The 22,738-nt window shown below is 40.8% G+C and overlaps 1 protein-coding gene across 3 annotated transcripts in view; it reads right to left on the bottom strand.

Moving 5' to 3' along the window:
• The window catches only part of roraa (RAR-related orphan receptor A, paralog a), a 185,567-nt gene that overhangs the window by 37,340 nt on the left and 125,489 nt on the right, over positions 1–22,738 (bottom strand). Inside the window, exon 1 of one of the 3 annotated variants that reach the window (XM_039808269.1) lies at positions 13,479–13,619. The exons of 1 other annotated variant lie outside the window; for it this stretch is intronic. In XM_039808269.1, coding sequence (XP_039664203.1) covers positions 13,479–13,506 — 28 coding nt within the window. In that variant the 5' untranslated portion in view covers positions 13,507–13,619. Of the gene's footprint in view, positions 1–199; positions 389–13,478; positions 13,620–22,738 lie in introns of those variants that run through there. One more of the 3 variants, XM_039808267.1, reaches the window with a different exon arrangement.

The following is a 22,738-nucleotide window of genomic DNA, read 5'->3' as shown; positions in this document are numbered from 1 at the left end:
AGCCACAGTACACAGTAAGTGTGCATCTGCAAGTCTTTGTTTACCATGTGTTCATAGGTTCAAGCTGTGTGAGCAAACATACAAACACTAATTGGCTAATATACTGTATGAGCAGCATGACCTGATGACCAGAGATATGTTTTCTCTACAGAGAATCCCACCTCCAACATCTTAGCCTGGAGGCAGGTTTAATGCTTACCTGCAGATGCTGCCTTTGTCTTTGAAGTGGAGCGATGGATGCAGCAGAACAGATGGAGATGTTGGATGCTTTCAGGAATTATTAATGGCACGGTATGATCCCAAATGACCTTCAGCAAATAGTCTCCCAGCACTGGAGTACACAGGCAGCCCTGCACATCCATATTGTATTTAGACAACACACTTGGGTCAATGGAGAAACACCGAGCCATCATTACTGTACTTCCAGCTCTAATCCAGTCGGGAAACTTCTCCACTCAAAGGGAACGCAGAAGCATCCAATCACATGAAACACGATTGTATGTCTCAGGAATTTATTTGAGATTTATGCAGCAAACACACTAATTCCGTAAAGCCCAATTTGTTTCTCCCACAATGGGAACCATACACTGGAATTAATCTGCAGAAAGCCTTTCCTGTAGTTTTAAAAATAAACCCTTCGTCATTGGAGGCTTTTGTGGTTGCTCAATGGGATATACTATTGTGACATCAAATCTATATTATGAACATACATCAGTAACAGCCATAAATATCTGCTGCCTATGGATAACATTCAGTTTACAATACAAACTGAACAATGTCTGGATTGAGAGGAACTGAGCTGCTGACATACACCACCTCTGCTTTTCCCTTTTATGTGATAGAACTGACATAAAGAAAAGGAAACTTGTTTATTTTAATGCATGTATGTAGGAAAATAAAAGGCTCACAATGCTGGAATCTTTTAAAATTCTGGACCAAAAGAAACACACACATATGTATCTAATTTAGTTAAAGATTACAGGATCATCTAATTTAAGAGCGTAAGACATGTAGTTGGATGGTTTACTGTTCTCTACCTCTACTACATGAAATGACAAAATTATTGTTCGTACTGTATCTACAATAAACAGATGTTAATACGTTTTACAGAGACTGTGGGGAAATTTTATGTCCTCTAAATCTTTTTTTAGGATGTTTATTTTTGATTGCAAATGCGTGCAGTTAGCATGTGATTTACAGGGCAGCTACTAATTATTCAATCAGTGACTGAAACTTCCCTCCAGGCACATTTGTGTAGTAACAAAATTAATTTACAATGGTTGCAATTAAAGCCTGAAGCAATTTACATCTGATCACTGGCAGAATTGTTACGTGCCAGATTGGGCAATTGTTTTACTTTAGAGAAACTGAAACCACTGGACCTAAAATTGTTCCCAATGGCCAGGCAAGCACCTTGCATGGTAGCTGGCTGCCACCGGTGTGTGAGTGGGTGTGAATGACTGAATTAGATGCAAGTGTTTTTGATATATAAATGCAGCCTTTTAACATTTAATGGAAAGAGAAAATTCTGTATTACTTAATGAAGTGATTACGTCAGCTAGGATGACCTGATATTTTCTATTTTTACTGCACACATTCTCGCAGCTTTTCCGTTTTGTTTTACTGGAGGTCTCTTGCACATCTTTTAATGGGGCACTTACTATTTATCGGTCATCATTAAGATTTTTACATGTAACCATTTTCCATCAACCTTTCTCCCAAATTTGCACCCATTTTCCATGCAAAACTGGCCCACCTATAATCGTGCTTTTGCACCCTCCCTTTTAAATCCATATACTGTACATAAAAGAAAGAGACACATTTTTTTCACAAAGTTGTGCCTCATAATATAAACAAAATCTCAAGCACATCATGGCACAAGAACGGCACACTAAGCTTAGAATCTGGCCTTTATATTTAGTGCATTTTCTGTGAACGGCAAAAGTAAACTGCAAACTGAACCTAACTGAAGCTGCAGTGCTACAACATAAGACAGCAAAGTGAATGTTTACCTGTATGGGTTTAAATGGGGTTATACGGTTCCTATATTTTGGAATTGCAATGTTTGTACAGTATATGCAAGGTCTTCAGCCTTCAGTTTCTAGAGAATAAATACTGTGGTGGTGCTCTCATAAGACACTGCATGTCTTCAAAGAGCTACATCTAAGGGAGGAATTGATCATACACTTTTTCTCACACTTGAGTAGAGTAGAAAGGAATAAATTATTTGAACGGTGTCTATCTCCTTATATACCACGGCCTCTGATTAATTACCTTAGGGCTCCCTAATGAGAATGTGTAAATGAATACAATGTTAATCTACTATGTATACCATGTTTACTCAAGTTTGCAGAGGCTCAAGAAAAAACAAAATCCCTTATGTATAAATTATAATAATCCTACATCAAGAGAAAGAAAAAAAAAATCCATGCTGAGATCAAAGCACAATGGCCCGATGCAATCATGTGTCAAAAGATGAAAAAAAACCCAACTTCCTTACCCACTCAAGTGGGCAAGGTATGTCAAACGTACAGTAGTTTGACTCTGATCATCCTCCACCTATCTCCCATCATGCCTTTGCTTGTTTCCCCTTCTTACCTTTGGTTTATCCACAGTGACAGCTAGTATGATCCAGAACAATGAGGCTGATACATGATGAGAAGAAATATTGAGAGCTGGAATTTGCTTGTGCTTTATGTAGCAAAGCAATATTACTGAAATTGAAATCATAGCATGATGTTCCTGAGGTTTAGCAATTTATTCCCTAAAAAAGATACTTAAATATACTGTAGCACACAATCAATATTTGCATACATATGTAAAATACATACAAATTAAATCATTTAATTTGACTTAGTTCATAAAAACAAATAAGATACCCTTCCAACAAAGTCACACACACCTTCACACCCATCACTTCTCAGACACTGTGGTTTAGAATCTTAGGGCCCTATTTTATTGATCTAAGCGCACGGCGTGAAGCCCATGGCGTTTAGGGCATGTCCAAATCCACTTTTGCTAGTTTGACGGCGGAAAAAAGGGTCTGTGCGCCGGGCGCATGGTTCAAAAGGGTTGTACTTAGTGTCTTCATTAATTCATAGGTGTGTTTTGGGTGTAGCATGCAATAAACCAATCAGAGTGTCATCTCCCATTCCCTTTAAAAGCCAGGCACTTCTCTGTGTGTGTGTGTGACAAGCATAGTGTGCGCGCGCTGTGCATAACCCTAGTCGCATTTTACTAATTTGCTGTTAAAATAACAATGAAATGCTGTGCTATTGACTTTAGACCAGGTTTTTGTTGGTCAATGGCCCGATCACTTCCCGCTGCCTCAAGATAGCAATACACCAAGAATTCACCTGAACACACTTCCCTGTAAGACCAGCACGCCCATGTGCGCAAAGATGGGCGCAGGTGCATTTGCTATTTAAACGACGTGGGCGCTGGACGGTCTTAAAATAGCAAAGACACTTGTGCGCCGAGTGCAAGAAAGGGCCCTTAGTCTTTCATCACAGCAGTGTAACACCTTAAAACATCTTCATTTACACAGGGAAGCAGAGCTCATACAATAGCCTTTTGTTTACTGAGACTGATGCTGTCACATCTGGAACTCCATTAGCCTTACTGTTGACTTCTGAACCAGGCACGGTAATACAACATACAGTAAGCCTTCAGATACAAATACACAAGAGCAAATGACAGTTTTATTCCTCAGTTTATGTGTATCTGTATAGTATTTGTCTTAACTGGACAGTATGCAGTATATTAACTGTATTTACCTAACAAAACATTAAAGCACTCAAGCAATAAGCAGTAAAACTGTGGGTGATGCGTTTGACAGTGAGACGTCGGGCTGTGCAGCTTTGATAGTAATTGAGAATGCTCTGTTTGGGCAGATTCCTCCTCTGTTGCCCCAAGTCACACATTAAAGAGATTAAAACAGCCATCAGCGCAGTAGGAACACAACTGTCTTCCTCTCCCCTCCAACTATTGACAAAAACAAAACTTAGAGACGACAGCTGCTGATTTGTAACTAAGCGACAGATCCCTGCAAGCAAAAAAAAAAAACAGTCATGCCAGTCTCTTTGCTAGAAAAACTATATTTGTTTCCTTGTGACAGAAATCCATTGAACGCCACATAAACCTTTAAAAGTTTACATGAGGACACATTTTTTGAGGAGCCATTTCTTTCAATTTATCTGATGCCTTTGTCCCATGTATTGGATTCTGGGAGCTGTGAAAATGAGCAAAGGGAGAGCTTTTTTTTTTTACATCAGGAATAAAGATCTGTAAGAGGGTGATCATAAGCACATCCTGAGACTTTGAGCGAGGGTCTTTGCTGACGCTGCTGTTGTTAAGGCTGGACTAGGCTGAGCTGAGCAGCCAGGTTGACAAGGACCTGTGCTCAGCACTAGGAAAGCTCTCATCCAGAAACAAGAAGCCCAGGGGAACAAAGACAACAATATGCCAAAACACCCACTTGAAAACAACAAAACAACCCAAAAAGCCTCCAAAAGAGTCAGTGGTGGGTGATTGCCAGCTGCACTCCAGATTACCAGGCTCGCTGAGAGTCTTTCAGCAATCGCTGAGAGCTGTAGCATCATCTCCAGCTCCTTAATCAGTTCAGCTGGGGAGGGATGGATCCTGACATGCAAAAGGCTCAGCACAATGGGGAATAAACTCATAATCAGCAATCAGATATTCCACATTGCTAGAGGGGGCGGGGAGCTCATCTCAGATAGGTCAAGGATCTCTCCACAGCCAGTTAACCCCTTTGCTCCAGCTGGGAAACTCTCTGCACGCTCTCATTGTCTCGGGCACAGATTGTTCAGCTGGTTCTGATGCCTGACCCGCTGAATTAGGATGTTGAGGAGTGCATCTTTTTGTCTCTTGTGTATTACTGTGTAAATACAGTTTCAATTTCAAAACATATCCTACGTGTCCATATATGGGGTTGGATTCTTCAAAGCACCATGTCCCTGAATAAGCCATGTGCTGCGCCTTTAAACAAAGTTCATTGCCTTGCACATTCTACTTCCTTTCATCTTTGTAATTAGCACTGAAACAGCATTTCTTTTATTTCAAATGAATGCATGGGCATAAAAATCAATCTAAAGCAGACTGTTCGAGCAAGGCTGTTTCTCTTTGTTATGTATAACGATACAATTCCTTTCATGCATCTTAGCTGGGATGAGAAGGGCCTATAAGGCTGCTAACCTTGAGAGTTGGTTTTCACCCTGGCCTGCACAGGTTCCTCTGGGAGAGTCAAACATGCTCTATTACATTCTGCGGCAGCAGTGGCAGTGAAGTTAACAGACTGTAGCAACTTGAAAACTCTGTGGTACAGATTATTCGTATCATTTGTCTTTCTTGAAGAGCACCCCCTAGTGCTCAGGAATCTTCACGTTTTTTTTATCAGCGCGCAGATGCAAGATCAGAGGTGACTGTAAATGATGCCATCCTACAAGTAGAACCCCTAATGGCCTCTGCTGGGACATGTAATCAAACTTACACACTTCTCTCCCTTTTGTAATCAAGCAGCAGAGCGCATGTTGTGACGATCTTTGTTATAACGCTGCCTGCTCCCTCATCTCATCAAAATTCCATACACCTCTCATTTTTCATCCTTTGTTCCCTGCCAGGGTCCCTAGATGCTGCAGTTGCTCTCTATGGAGCAGAGAGGAGTGTGACTTAGTATGCTGTGACCTCTGACCCTTCCCAACTCCCTAACTCTACAGCATACTTCTGCGGCAATTCTGGCAATGCCATCGCTATTTACAGTCTCTTAGTACAGATTCCACAGACTTCCATAAGTGCAACCTGGGAAATCACTTCCAATAAACCTTACAGAACATGGTTACACCATATGCCAACAGCATAAGTGCTGAGTAAGCCATAATAGTGACAGCTCTTATGAGCTGCTGTCACTGAAATCTCGTTTTTAGTCACCCTCAGTCACATTAACACCAGAAAAGTACTCCACTCTCATCTCACGTCTGCTGGGCTGACACAGAAGGAGGATAAAGGTGATAAACCACACAAACAATACTTCTCTTCTTGCCTGCAGCTGGCATGCTTGCCTAGCAGGGAGATCTGATTACAACTGAGAAGAGAGCAGCTTGGTGTTTCATGGAAAAGCAGGTCAACTGGAGAGTGCTGTCAGAGCTCGGGAGTCACCGGCCTGATGGAGGAGGAAGAAAAACTACCAGACAAAGCGAGTAGAGGCAAAGTTTTGTCTTCAGCTGTACAGTAATGGGCTTTATTTACACTGCCATTTCAAGCAGAAAGGAGATGATGGGAGCGAGTGGACTGAGCATACAACTCTAGGGAGAGACGCATTAGTGTTGTCTAGTGTTCCTCCTCACCTTCTACCTCTTTTACGTTTCTCCCCTGTCTCCCTCTGGCTCACACACAAGAGACAGAGCTGCCCCACTGCCAACACCTAACTCCTTATGTGTTTTTCTGTCCTCAGTGTTTGAGTCAGACAAAACGCAAAATCAATAATGCTTTTTCTCCCCCATTTCCTCTTTGATGCAACTTCAAAAAGCCAATGGACAGCCCTCCAGAGGCCCACAGAGAAAAAAAGCCAATGGTATGAAACACACTCAGAATGAAAGTACAGGGAGAAAAAACTTCAACCTTCACTCTCTTAAAACATTGTTAACTTCTGAGCCCCAAGTGGCAAAGCCTATAAGGGTAAAACAGGGCACGTGAGGCTGAAGACATTTTATTAATCTATATATTTGTAAGTAAGTCCATGCTGAGAGTATGCACATCTTCTCAGTATTTTAAATGATCACAAATGACAATTTATTAGAATGTAAAGCAAAGTGTTTCTGTGAACAGTGAAACATATCCAATCTGCATGCTCTTTGTACATATTCTACAATGGAAGCTACAGAATGAAAGAGAAGAGAAAATGAAAGTGAAAATGTTCTTTAACTCCATGGACTGTGGTGTATGATTATCTAAGGAGTGCTGACAGAGGAAGTATTCTATCAGCAGCTAAATGCTGCATGACAGGGAGACACTTCAAAGGATCTATAAGTGACTCCTGAAATACTGAGTGAAAGTAAAGTAGAAAATTACCCTTAAGTTAGAGGCATTTGACTAAGCCCAGCTTGGTGTTTTACCTGACTGGGAAGCCAAATTGAGAACCCTGACTGAACTCGGTGTGAGTGTTTCAGAATGAGCAAAAATCATCTCATGTAGCCCGATGGTTATCTTGAGCCACTGCTGTTTGTTGTACCCCGCTGATTGATTGGGCATAGGACAGGTGAGTCATTTAACCTCACCTGTGATTGGACTAATCTGTCAAAACCCCAAGGTATGACTGACAAGACGAGATGACTGACAGAGCTGTCTGGTACCCTGGCAATGGCTTAGATGGAGTTGTAAATTAATGCTTGCACAGTATACAATCTATACTCTATAAGAGGACGATATGGCTACAACACTTGTTTTTTTTCATATTCATTTTTATTTGGTTCCTGCAAAGACTCCCATAGTCTCCTCTATGTAATGTAATGGAAAATCAATTCCACAGTAATCAATGCTTCTATGCTTAGTAGCTATACTTTATGTATCAATATCTTTTAAAGTATGGATAGTAATCAAGAACTTCTGTAAAATAGTGTACTGTTTAAATGTTCATTATGCAAATAAGAGTTTAAGTTCTTAGTCATGTCATTTTGTTAGTACTTTCTTTTATATTTTTTGTATGATAAAACTCTTGTTGTATCCAGCACATCGTCAATTCACGAGGTCCCGAATCGATTTTATTCCCGATTCAATTTCATTTTCAATTCGATATCAATTAGGTTGGGAATCTTTCAGTTACAATACCAATTTAGCTTGGATATGAAAGAGATTCTACAATTGTACAAGGCTCCCTCTAACATTCTGCATTCTTAAAAGTATCAATGAAGAACTGACCCCAAATCAGTTAATGTACATTACATTAATGTACTTTTTATTTAACATGAACACACAAAGTGCAGCTCTACAGACTCTACAGCCAGTGAGTATTGAGTGACATTTCATTCAAAATATCTTAAAAAATGACCATGCCAGTTTTTCCCTCACCAAAATGTAGGAGGGAGTCACCGGCAGTTATTTAACCCCCTTCCTAACAGCTAACACCAATTGATTCCTTATGTCTTCTAGTTTCATATGATATAGACAAAATTGATTCTTGGATTTTATGAATCGATTCAGGATCATTTAAATGAAAATCAATTTAAATCAGAAAATCAATTTTTTTTAAACCCAGCCCTACAGCACATACATGATTGGTTGTGATAATCTATTAAGTGATTTATGTTATTAAGAACAGGCTGGCAGTTAATAATAATAATTTCAAAAGAAGAATTACTAGAATTATCAATAAACAAATCATAACATAATCAGTGATGCCACGTAACGCGTTACTGTAATCTGACCACTTTTTTCAGTAACGAGTAATCTAACGCGTTACTATTTCCAAACCAGTAATCAGATTAAAGTTACTTATCCAAGTCACTGTGCGTTACTATTTTTGTCATTTTCCTTAGTAAAAATATATATTTTTGCTTTCTTCTTGCGTCTCGGGGAGTGAAGTCACGTATGCGACAAGTCACGTTTTCAGCATGAGGACAGTTCACGTGTACCACGCAGCGCCACAAACGTAAACAACAATGGAGGGAAGAGAGAGATGCGCGCTTTCTAGCTGGAAATACAGTCACTATTTTGAGTTTGTGTCAGCTAAAGACGGCAATATTTAGGTCCGTTGTACACTCTGTGCTGGTGGCCACAAAGTGCTATCTAGCTACAAAAACACTACGTCAAATTTGAAGAAACATTTGGAGTCGCAGCACTGCAGTCAAACTTACAGAGCAAGTCCCAGCAGGTGGTGCAAAGCAGAGAGCAGGAGGCCCCCCACCACCCAAACAACAAAAGCTGGACATCGGTGCAAAACCAGTAAGTGGGGGAGAGTTGAAGAAGTTGGTCGGGCAGTAGGCCTATGTTGTAGCGGAAATGCTGCCCTTAAACATGGTTGACTGGCTCTCTTTCGTGCCATAATAAACCAGATCCCTACTACTGGCAACGCCGAGCTGCCTCACAGTAAACCGGTTGTCATTTTTATGTTGAGGCTGTGGGGGTGTTGTTGGCAGTTGCTGAATGTAACTAATGAAGTAACTTGTAATCTAACTTCGTTACTTTTAAAATCAAGTAATCTGTAAAGTAACTAAATTACTTTTATAATCAAGTAATCTGTAAAGTAACTAAGTTACTTTTTCAAAGTAACTGTGGCAACACTGAACATAATGAATAATAGCTAACTATTGGTAAATCAAAACAAAAATGAATATCAAATATAGAAACGAGTGCCCATCTCTCCTCCCTATCCTTCCAACTTCTAGAGCCAAATCACAAAATCCATGCTCTCAATGGGTAGTCAATATCTCATTAACCAGTCCCTCCACACACAGTCAGGCAGCCAGGATGTTCGTTTCAGTGTGCACAGCACAGACTGGCACACCTCACACTCTTTAATAACCTGTGGGGACGCCATTCCACTTCCTCAGCCAGCTAAGAAGCAAGAGAGAGGGCTAAAGCATGCACCCTCCGTCTGTCAGAGTCACTCGTGTTTGTCTTTCCTCTGCTCACATAACATCTTTTCAAATTGACTGTAACATGTAAATCATCCCTGGAAAAACGTATTTCAAAAATGCAAATTTTAGTGTAATACAAAATTCAATTTTGAATTATTAATATAGGTATTAAAATTGTATTTACATTCAAACTCTAATTATTTTAATCACAGATTAAAATAAATATGAACACCTCTTCAAATAGTCTCTCTTTGTACGGTAATTGGGTCTTTTCTTTTAAATCCTTGCAGGTGTCTTGTGCTATATTTGCCGTCTCCTTAATCTGTGGCGATTTTTCCTTTAGCTCTTCATGTCCTCAGTCCCTACCTGGATAATAGCCAATCTTGTTAACCTCTGCTTTAATGTGTGAGAGCCTGCAGCACTGGGTAGTGAACACTTCAATCGGCCACTGATAGAAAGAGACAAAGAGTACCAAATCTACAGCAAATATTTACAGCCTTGTTAACATAGCCTTAAAGCGCCTATCACAAGATATTTGGCTTTACCTCCTCTACGGCCCCAGAACATTTTTTACAGTCTAGTACACACTCGTGCTAAATCACATATTTATGTGCAGTCTGCATGCACTGTAGTGGCTTACTGGGCCTTGCTTTCGACAATTTTAAAACATTACTGCTATGCAGTGGTGGGAAAAATATCCTTTACTCAAGTAAACGTACCGATACCACACTGTAAAAATACACTGTCACAAGTAAAAGTATTGCATTGAAAGTGTTACTTAAGTGTAAGTATGCAAGTATTATCTGCAAAATGTACTTACAGTATTAAAAGTAAGTAAGTACTCAATGCGTTATAGCCCCTATGGGTGCATATAGTATATATATATATATATACTGTTGTATAGTATATCATCAGATCATTATTACTATTACTTATAATTGTTTTATACAGGGCTGCAACTAACGATTATTTTCATTATGGGTTTATCCGGATATTTTCTTGATCTATCCATTTATTGTTTGTTTTGTAAGAACGTAAGAAAAAAGTGAAAAATGTCCATCATAATTACCCAGAGCTTAAAGTGACACCGTCAGATGTCTTGTTTTTTTTAACCCAACAGACATTATCAAAACAATTATTCAGTTTACTGATCTAATAAGATCTAATTTTACATACTGTTGCGGTTACATTTTTTTTTACAATGCATCATATTTTAAAAGTTCTTCATATGTTTTGCACATAAAATATGAATTGGTAAGGTAACTGGTAACTATAGCTGTCAGATAAATGCAGTGCAGTAAAAAGTACAATATGTAGTAGAAGTATAAAATGTCATGAACGTAGTAGTACTTGAGTAAATGTACTTAGTTACATTCCACCACTACTGCTACGTATGCCACAATGATGCTCTTTTTGAAGGGTTCATTTTTTGTACTGTGGATGAGACGCACATTTTACCTTTTCTGTCAATCTTAACATCAAACAACTTTTTTTAATTATGTAATTGGAATTTTCATCCTAATTGTGCTGAGTAGGCTGGCTAATTTGCATGGGATAATGAGAGGGATGTTTCTATTACAGGTAATTAGGTACTTGAGAGGCAGTGGTGTGGTAGAGAGGCTGAATAGAGAGGGAGAGTTAGGTAGAGGGGGGTGCAGGGTAGAGACAAAGCCACAGAGACACATAGAGATGTTTGGAATCATATATTAGCATTATTTTGTAGTGCACAGTATGGAAAACATTTTTTTTTAAATGACAAAAAAGGTGATGTAAAATGTGCAGTATAAACAATATTAACATAACAATAAAGAAGTGCATGGCAAGGCAGCAAGTCATTGTTCTGTTCATCCATTTCACCAATCATTTTCAGGAAGAAATTACTACTGTCGTTTAAATTAGTTTCCAATTTTACACCTTGTTCATATTTTAATTTAATTGTCACAGTGTCCTATCACGACTCCAGCAGCTCCTATCAAACTAAAAGGACCAATAAGGCGTAAGACTGGCAAACAGACAGGCAGAAACTGGCTACTAAACAACTCTTACAGCTAATGACAAATACAGAAAATGTAATTATGGCTCATATATAATCTCTCTAAGTTAAATGAATTGATCAAAAATAAAGAAAAAACGCCAATATCAAAAAAGAGAAAAATAAATATACACATGAAAATATTGTGTATACGCCACACTTTTAAAAAGTCATAGAAAAGCTACACGGCACTCAATTCTGTCCAAAAATCTGATTTCATAAAGCCCTTCAATATAAATAGCATATAAAGGACATTAGGTCAAAGGCCATTTTTCATATGCGTCTCATTGAAAATAAGGAACAGGATTGCTCTCCCTCTCAATTTCCCACACATTTTGCGAATGACTGCGAGCCTCACTTCATAAATGAATTCTCACACTGAGATTGAATAAAAAAGAAAAGAAAGTAACGCTGTGGTCAGAGTTGCCAGTTTCACACAAAGAGCAACATACTTAACTGAATGGCAAACTAATGTGTCACAATATATACTGAAGCTGTGAGGGTTACCAATAAATATTACTATTCATTTGATAATAGCATTATTTTTTTCAAACATTCAGCATATTTGTATATTAATATGTGTACATATAAGTATTTTGAATATGCTCCACTGCTTTTTTGTCTTGATGGTAAATGTGATTTTTTATTTAAAAGCACAAATGTGAATTTATTTCTGGACAGACAAAAAAGCAGCAAGTATGAAATGAAATGATCATTACTGATATTTTCCATTCAACACAGAATGACAGCTGCCTGTGCCTTATCATGGTTATTGTATTTGCCTGTTTCATGAGTGCATATGAGCACATATGTTTGGACATGGTTGCTCACATTTCTCTCTATGGAAGAATGAGAGTGTATTCATATGTGTGAAAAGCATGATTATGTGCGTGTGTGCAGGCATGCATGAGAGAAGTGTGTGCTGTACTGTATGTCTGACTGCACTTCCAGTGTCTGTCTGCACCGATGTGTGTGTGTGCGCATGTATGCCTGTATGATGAGGGGGTGGAAGAGCTGGGATTAAGCGTACTAGATCAACATCACAGTGACTGGGAGGACCCAGTCCTGCTCTCATGGCCACACATGTAAACCCGACTACCCAAAAAATAGGTCAGTGGAACACAACACACTCTCACACACAGATATACACACGCATGCACCAGTATCAAATCAAAGAATCACAGTCTGTCAGTCGCGCCAGTGCCTTGTCGCCCGTCTGCGACCCACGTTCAACACTACCACGCACATCTTCCCGCGGAACAGACACATCCTCTGGACTGGAACAACAGGATTAAGAATGGGGCAAAAAGGAATAGCGACAAGAACCCCCACCCCCTCTCCTCCAACCCTTTGCCCCCGTCTCTCTGCATGCTACCTCACATCTATGCCAAAAAAACTTCTGCTCTGGAGCTGTTCTTGTCAGAGACGTGCAAAGATTAAACCGGCTGTGGTTTCCTCAGCACCCCACACAACAGCAGGAGCAAGAACACACACACACACACACACACACACACACACACACACACACACAGATAGAATTTTTTTTAAATCGATCATACCTTCACAGGTTTTAAGAAGTTTCATAATTCTAGCTCAGTTTCTCTTTCTGAATGAAAAAATATAAAATCTGTACATGCATGAAAAGAAATATTAGAAAAGCTGAATTCACTTGCACACATTCAGAAGCACCGTATTACTGTATTCCTCTCTCTCTCTCTCTCTCTCTCTCTCTCTCTCTCTCTGTCACACTCATGCCTTGCAAATGAAATGCAAAGAGTTGGCAGGCTATGAATAGCGGAGCCGTACTTCCCTACTTGTTACTCAGGTTGCAGGATCAGCATGCATTTTGCTCTTACCTTTCATAGCTGAAATCACAAAATACATTATTAAGCTTCGAGTCCATAAGAGAACAACTATCACCAGCGCAAAGCCCTCCACTGCTGTCTCAGCAGCAGCTGGCCAGCACAGCTCTGTCTCTCAGCCTCTGAGCATGACCACACCAGAATCCATGTGACTGTGACATCAGTGTTCATGTCTGACTGTTCCCCACCCACTAGCCTTTGATTGGCACAGCATGCAGCCAGTAGGGGCGCTGAGAGCTCAGGCAGGGAAGCTGGCCCTCTTCCCACTGATTGCAGTCAGAGCCTTGTATACCGGCTTGCTAGACACAGCACACTCTCGCTATCTTCTCTGGCTTATCTTTTTAGTGCAAGGATAAAGTCAGAACCAGTTCTAGCAGACATCAGTTTTTCCACGCTCTTGTTCTATCTATTCTACTCTCTTGGTTTTCTGCTTTAAAAAAAATGGTGCAATGTCAAGGATAAGAAAAAATGTCAAAGAGGGGATAAAAGGCTAGACGGGAATGAAAGAGGGGTGAAGAAGAAAAATAGCAGAGAGGAAACAACAGAGAGGGGAAGTAAAAAAAAAAAGGAGAGTGGAGAGGATGGCTAAGAGGGGGATCTGTAATGTTTCCGTGGCTCAGAAATCGAAGCGCTCCGCTCTTCTCCTCCTCCCTGTCTGTAGATATGAGTGATCAGTGTGAGGCCAGATGTCTGCGAACAGCGGTGGGCCCTACACAGAGAGAAGATGAGTAGAGCCTCAGCTTCTTCCCCTGACCTCTCAGAGGACCCGCATGCCCCTCTCTCTCACGCACTCCGACGGCTCTCACACACTCTTTTTGACAGGTGAAGAAGGGGAGATAGTGACGGAAGGGTTTGGTTGATCCCTTCCACCCCACAGCGTCCGGGCGATGACTTTCTTGCTATCATTTCTCCTTCTCTCACTCCTGTGCCCCTCGCTCTCGCCCCCTGCTTCCCATTCCAGTCCCTACCTCTCTGTCTCTCTCTCCTCCCCCTCTCCTCGCTCATCCTCTCTCATATGATAATCTGTTCTGACTCCTAACCAGCTGCCTCTCTCTGATACAATATTCTGGTTTTAGTGCAATCCAGCCTTGGCCAATAACCACATTGCATTTGGCATTTCCATGAATAAGCTGGCGCTCGTATCATCTTGTCTCGAGACAAACATCATGCAGCTTTGGTTTCATGCGCTGCCATATTTAAAATCTAAAAATTAGAGGAAAAAGTATTTTTTACACCACCAATATTTCAAATTTTGAATATTGGTTAATTTCACATTCTCCACAGTGGCTTGATATTGATAACACTACAGCAGCACTTTATCTTTGCCACAGAATTATGACGCTTCCACAGAGCAAGAATTTCATATTAACAATGCAATTGTGAGACATGTTGATTATTTATGTATTCCCGTTTTACACATCAAATATCTATATTCATTTGATGCCTTCTATCATGTTCTGCTCATTGAATAAAAGGTACTTCTAACGACATATAAAATGGAAATGAGGACTCAGCAGCTTGCAACATAAATCTTCCCATGACAATGTTTCATTAGGACCTCCATGATCCATTAGAGACACTAAACACATTAACTCACATTGTGTCAACAATGGTCTCGTATTGCACACCATCTAATGAACAAAATATCATTCAGAGGCTGATAGCATCAAATGGAGCGTGCCTGGGATACAAACTACACATAGACAGGCCCTGGTAAACTATTCAAAACAATGTTGTCTCATTTCGTTGTTGGCATCTCCCCACAAGATCTTCAAAGTTCACAAGATGAGTCAGGGCCAAGGCCCACGCAGGAACATGTTTAACTGCCACTATGTGGTTGTCTGAGAAACTGGCTGCTCTATCAGTCTTTCTAGAATCAACCGTGGCTCGACACACTGTTGCTTAACACGCAGCTATGGTTAAGGGAAGAAAAAAAACAACATGATACTGTAGGAGGGTTTGCGTCTGTCGCCTGGTTATCGAAGAACATCTGAGAGGAGGATAACATCCATCTTACCGTCTGAGAGTCAGGAGAGAGTTTGAAGGAGCGCATGTTTTGTCTGCTTACAATCTGTGGTGAATATGTGCACGTTAATAGATTTGTGAAACAACAGTACTGGCTACTTCTAAAAATAAAAAAAGTAAAACCTATAAATTGTTGCATGAAAATTGATGTGACACAGAGAAAATGTCTACTCGACAGCAGCCTTTCACAGAACATTTCAACTACAGGTCTAACAGATCCCCATTGTCCCCAGCCTAACTTACTTATCCATCCACCGTCACGTTTAAAGGGTTGGTTCACCCAAATTACAAAACAAAAAGCATAATACTTTGTACCAATGAAAAAATCCCTGTGAAAGCTGTTGACGGTTCTGTAGAATATCCAGAGTAACGTGCACACTTTCTGTGTACAGAGAATTTTCATTCGGATTAAATTTTTTGGGGCAGTCCCGTGTCTTAGAGGTTAAGACACCGACCATGGAACGCAACGTCCGTGGTCAGGCCGGGGGATCTTTGTTGCACGTCATTGCCCATCTCTTTGCCCCCTCATTTCCTGTCATCTCTCTACTGTTGCTATCTAATAAAGGAAGAAGATGCGATTTTTTTTCCCAGTACTGTGAGAAACACAAAAAATCCATTAATCTCCACTGTACTATAATCATCTGCATTGCCAAACACCACTAAAGGTAAGTTAAAAAATATATATTTTTGTAATTTGGGTGAACTGACCATTATAAAAACAACTAATAAACCAATCTTGATGTTGTTCTAAACTTTCAGCTCTACAACAAATATAGTGCCTCCAACTGTATATAACTGTGCTTAAAAGCCCAGGCCTCCCTAAGGAGAAAAGTTTCCAGCAAAGCTGCTTCATTTGCTCTTGATCACACTCTCCCTTGACTGCTCCATATTACCAGTGACAGTATGCCAATATCCGGCTTAGACTTGTTCATTGGGCATTGATTAAGCCACAAAGGCTCCAACGGTCAAATGTCTGTGGGTATTAACATAGTGATCACTGACGTGTAGCCATCAATAGAATAATGTTAGTCAATCATTCCTTTATACCAGAGTATAAAGAGAACAGAAGTCGTGATAATGAAGTTGAGATGACACCAGGAGTGACAGAGTTTCTGGTACGACACTAAATTTGTGTCTCGCACTCCTCTTGGATTAATTCAAGCAATATGTATTTATTGTAAACAAGCCCTGTTGAATGGAATTCAATTGAGATTAGGTGCAGAGCATCCACTGGTGTCCCTGGAGGAGAGGAGAGGACCAGAGCTGATAATGACCTCATTAGCAGACTGTCAGTAGCCATTCCACGCACAGATTCACCGTACAGCTGATCCATGTTAGCTCTCACAGCTCTGGACCGGCCTCAAACCTGCAGTCCACATGCTGTTGCACTCTGCGGCCTCTTTGACCCCACAGAGTAAACAGCTATGGACTTCCTCATTTTGTGTCGCAATCTCGTCGTGAGGTATTTTAGTGAGTTGAGGCTTATGTTCCACCACGAGAGACACCTTGGTGTTTGGAACCACAACACCAGCCTGAAGCAGCGGTAGAATTAACAAGCTTCAACAAGCACTCCATGAAAACAATACAGATCAATTTAATATAGATGCCAAGGAGAGGAGGGCATAATATTAGAACCATAACAGCACCGGCCCACACAACACAATCATAAACCAATTTAGGGCCATTCCAGGCAATTTCCTGGGGGCTTCCACTTGTGGGAAGACTTCAATAAATCACACAGACAACATAGGGAATATCTATTTCAGTGAAAATAGAAGATACTATTGGGTTATGTCCAGAGGACTGCAGAGGACTGCATTTAAAAGACAAGTTTAAATAAGAGAAGTGAGAGTTTAAAAACATACTACATGCTGCTGCTGTGTTTTTATGGTATAATATGTAGCTAGAGGAAATGCTGTTAACTCATTAGGGCTAATGGATTTACCATGGAGCTGAGCATTGTATCTAGTCTAGCCAGGTAGCAGCTGTAGGTTAGTCTCATGCTTTTTTTTTTACAATCCTAACACTCTGATGACTATATTAGTGACCATATATATTGCCCTTCATCCTTTATATACACAGGGCCAGCTCAGCACTATTCTCTCTCTTTCTTTCTGTCACTCAATACACATACACACAAGCACAATATTTATAGAACAGCAGGGTCAAAAGGAAGAAATATGAAAGCATATCATTCCTACATAGGTGAAGTGTACACCCGTCAACTGTCATGTTATCCAAATCAACAACACAGTACTTATAGTGAATGGTTGACAAGGCTATAGCCTTTTGTTTTACTGCCACGGTTATTTATAGAGCAAAGATTTAAATGTTTGTTTTTTTTGGAACAAACACAGGAGCCTCTGGTATTTCCAAATCAATCAACCAGATGTTTTTGTCGAAGAAAAAAAGAATAGGAGTGCTGTGTCATAGTGGTAGCAAAGCCAATTTGTCCTCCACGGACTGACCACGCTTCACATCATTTGAGGTAGACTTGCATGCATGCTCCACATTAAATGCAGGTATGAGTGAGGTGGTGACAAGAGTTTGTGAACAGTATAATAAGCACTACACTTCAATGAAAAACATCAAACGCCCTCAGCTACTTTTTATTCGCTATTGTTTAGTGGCAGTTTAATTGTTGCTGTTATTTCTCTGCTAGATTTAAATGTAAAAGTGAAATGCCAGGCCATTTCTGTCTGTCTTTGGGCACTTCAGCAGCAACAAAAGTGTTTACAATCTGCCCACTGGAACTGGATGTTCAATTGATTGATACAGCCTTGGAAAAACATGCGCCTCGTACATCCAACAAAGGTTGTCTTTAAGTGAGTGGAGTGAGTTTATTTATTTGGTTTATCAGATGAAAAGGCAGTGGTAAGGATGGATCATCAGCGCTGCTGGAGTGCTCTCATATATCTCACGGAACAATTTCTCAATAGATCAATAGAAATCAGATTTAACAATGAATTGCACTGCATCTCTTTTGTGCGAAGCTGCCCTTGGGGACAGAAAGGAAAGGGATAGGAGGATAGAGAGAGAAGAAGCGAAAGGGAACAAGGAGGGGAGATTATGGCAGCCTGTGTGAGAGGCTTAGCCTGGCTAGGCAGGGAGGTGGAACCCTGTGAATTCTAATGAACTGGCAAGACTCCCCCAAAACCAGCTCCATCTCCATGGCATGTGGACGACAGGAGGGAAGGAAGAGGTGATTAGGAAGGCGCAGCCCCTCCACGGCAAACCAAACAGAGCAGGTCATTTTCCCTGTGATAATTATGGCTATAACCAAGCATGAGGGATCGGTAATGGACCTGCTTATTCTTCATGCCCTGCAAAGGCAACCACTGAGCCTGTCAAGGGGAAAAGCATGATGATGTGTTTTTTTTTTTTGTCCTGTTGGTTGGGTGACTCTGGTAAGAGTTGCGATAGCTGTTGAAAAGGGCAGCAGGGGAACTTGGCCTTTGAGGGAGAAGTTAACGAATGAACTTCATTATTGAGGAGCATACCAGGGAGACCCCCCGGAGTGTGTGATGTATTACCTAGCGTCAAACTTACACACTCCCCCAACATCACCAATATAGCCCGACATGAGCTCTGGGGGGAGGTAGGCGTGTAAACTAAAATAGTTAACCTTCTGGCTTAAGGCTATAGAAGAACAGAAGAAAACAGAGAAACAAACTGTGATGTACAATTTTTGCGTCAATAAAGTTGTTTTAAAAAATCTGTTTTAAAACCTCTAAATTACACAATTTTTCCTCTGCTCTTATGCTGAACAATTTCACCATTATTCTCTCTTTTGAAACACCAAAGTGAGTAATGAGGCAGAGCCTTTTCCTGTGACTGCTCAGCGCAAAAACCCTCAGAAGAAAACTGTTTTAGCTTAAACTAACACATATTTAATGTCCTCTCTGTGACTTCAGGTAATGCAGTTGGTCCGGTGAGGCAGTCCAAATCAACGCAATGTAGATTACTCTCATTTATTAAAAAGCAGCTCTGTTCAAGCATGAAAGTAACTTGTCCTAAGTTCTATGCGCTTTATAAAAAAAACAAGTGACCCACTGGAGGGACTAATGTTTTCCTCAAGATTGAGGGAGATCTTCAGGCTATGCGCAACATGAACCACTTAGCCTTCCCCCTTCCCCTCTTCCAGCGGGCCTGGTTGGAGTTTCTCGCTGGTGGACGGGACGAAGGATATCTTTTACTGAGCGCACTATCAACACTTTTACTCTTGACTTATGAGGATGCCATGAGTGCAGGGGAGTGATTCATCACTGGGTGTGCTACTCTTGCACCCTCACACATTAGTAATGTGGTCCGCTGAGGAGGAGTCCTGTCATCAGTCTGTACCTGGACCCTCTGAACAAGGTAGGTCAACAGGAGGCAGCAGCGGATGGCCCACTTTTAGTCTTTCACAGCACCTTTAAGTTTCCTCCAGCTCTGCCACAGCTGAGCCTGACGGACACACTAAGACCAGCCTGGTCAAGGGGAGACACTGCCTCGGTGCTGTAACGGGTGCACTCGCTATATCTGTTGACTCAGTGAAGCTTGTCCTCCCAGTGCCAAGTACAGCAGGCCAAGTGAAACTTAGTGAGAGGTTAAAGCAATGGGGCAATAGTATCTTCATTCAAAATATTACAGAGTGTAAAAGCAAAAGGAAAAAGAATAACAAACAAATGACTCATAGTTTGGATAAAAAGTTCCCTGACTTATCCATCTGAAACCGCCTGGGGAAATTTCATCACAAGACTCCCTAATGTTCTGTAGTACAGCCGCAGCAAAATAAGTGGCAAACACATGACATCGTCTGTTCTTTCACAAAATACAGAGCCAATTTAAGTCAGCATAAGCCTTTGACCTTAACATTGCAGGTAATGCACATTTAAATACCTACCTCAGTATTCATGTTTGTCACTTTACTTGTGAAGATTAGGTGTAAAAAGGCTATTTGAAACCAAAACACAGGATTAAGGGATAATGCTGCTCTGTGTCTTGTGAGTCGACCTTGATTCTGTAATCCAGCACAATACTGGAGAACAGCACATTTCTCTCTCTTGTACATTCAATACTCTCACTGTAGAACAGCTCACACTGATGTAATGGCAAACGCATAATGGCACCACGCTGAAAGAGAAAGTAATCTGAATTAAGGGGAACTTCATTGTAATATCTGTGTAATAGAACTGCAAATAATATTACAAGATTTGTACAAAGAAAAATACTATTGACAGCACCTTCACATTGCTTAGATATAAAAGGAGGCTACATGAAAGTATGAGCTGACAATGTTGTCCCACGTACAAAAACAATAGGGACAGTAAAAAAAAACTAAACATAAGTGAGTTGATTTGAATTACGCAGACCTGCACTTTAATGACCATGGTGAGAAATGAACTTGATCTTTAAAGTGAACCAACCTGCAGTCAGCCACGGTGTTATTAAAGACTGTGCCACTTAATCAGAGAGGACGCCAATTTAGCAAGGAGCTAACTATGCAGGAGGGACCCTCTGTGGCAGCAAACACATTACAGAGCATTGGGTCACCTGACTTGCGCATTATTTGCATGCTCTCCTTTTTCCAATCTGCCTTATTTTCCTGACTCCATGTCTCCTTTACTGTTTTTTTTCCTTCTCCTGCCGCAGACACAGTAGAATGAAAACCTGCCTTTGATGTCTGGGATCCCATAATGCTGAGCAGTAAAAATCTGCATGCCTGTTATCTGTAGAATCTTAATGATGACGGCTAACTTCACAATGGGTTAACCACATCTCTCTGTTCTCGCACTGCACACTCGCAGAAACACAAATTAATAGCAACGGGGAAAAAAAAGCATTTCTCTAATAAAGCCGATTCAACAAAATGTGCACAATGCGATCAGCACAAATGTCAATGTATAATATCACCGAAAGCTTTTGTGAGCACTTCTGCTTTCTTCTCTGTTGAGGTAACTTTTTTTTTAACTTTAGTTTCTGAGCAGCATGACATTATTTGTCGGGAAGATGTGATCCTCACTTCAAATGTATCTAATTAAGTTTCAAAAAACATTTGATGCTCAGTATGCAAACAGTCAACAAATTTTGTTGTGTTTTGTCCCGACATATTTCTTTTTCTTTGATGCCCTGTTACGACTATTAGTGATCTTGAAATGTTGCTTGGATGATAGTTTTAAAATTATTTTATTATAGGGGACATTTTACTCGTTACATGGTTTATTCAACAACATTCTTCTGAATAATTCAGGAATGAAATTATATATGTTAATTTCACCCGCCTTTATTCATGTATGGTATTGCATCAGAATTTTCATATCCTAAAAAATCCATAATGGGATATTTCTGACAATAGATATTTTTTTCTTTTGCTCCATTTCAGTTTAGTATAATTTATCTCAAAGCGCACTTTGCAGTGAGAAGTAAAGACCATCAAAATCAGATACATGCTGGTCTGAGTAATAAGCTCTGAGCACGAGAGGAAAGTCTATGTATATGGCTGCGACCGAGGAACTTGATGATAGCACAAGGACATTTAATTATGGGCCCCATCTTAAAGCTTCCCCATCAGCATCAGTCAGGATCATATCTGGAGGAGCTCCATGACCTCAGTCTCTGTCGCCCTCCATGAATCAAACCTTTCATTACTTGCTGACACTCTTGTCCTGTGCTGAATGTGTGTACACCATGGGAAAGTGATGAGGCATCGGAAACCTGATGAGTGACGGATAACGTGCACTTGTGCAAAGGCTGGCCGACTGTGTCCCGCAGCGAGGCGCGAGCCCGGCCGTGCCCTCCCAGCCATGCCAACTGCTTTGCCTGGCAGACGCCACTATCTCAGCACAGCCCTCGGCCCCTGGCCTCTCCCACCTGAGGTGGCAGACAGTCGGTAGAAGAGAAATCGCCCGCAGCAGATGGGGCCACTTACTTTGGCTGGCCCAGCCAAGCATTGTGTCCTTGTCACATGTCACTTACTCTTGTTTTCTGGTCTGACAACACTTCAAGACGGGGCCTTTCAGTTTTCAGTGAAACACAAAAGGGAAAGGGTGAGGAAAAGCTGACGAGGCCTCTCTTCGCTCCGGCTCAAATTCTCTGAAAGAGCCGGCACCAAGAGAAGAACCAGATTAAGAGCCAACAAAAGCAGAGCTCCTACACAAAAAGCTGTCGTGCACCCCTACAGTTCCCCTTACCATTCTCCTCCTTATAAAACACCCTGGGCCCCCAGGAGTTGATAAAAAGAAGCGTCC

This window comes from Perca fluviatilis, chromosome 8 (genome assembly GCF_010015445.1).
Source record: "Perca fluviatilis chromosome 8, GENO_Pfluv_1.0, whole genome shotgun sequence".
NCBI classification, from domain to species: Eukaryota; Metazoa; Chordata; class Actinopteri; order Perciformes; family Percidae; genus Perca; species Perca fluviatilis.
This window is presented reverse-complemented; position numbering and strand designations above follow the sequence as displayed.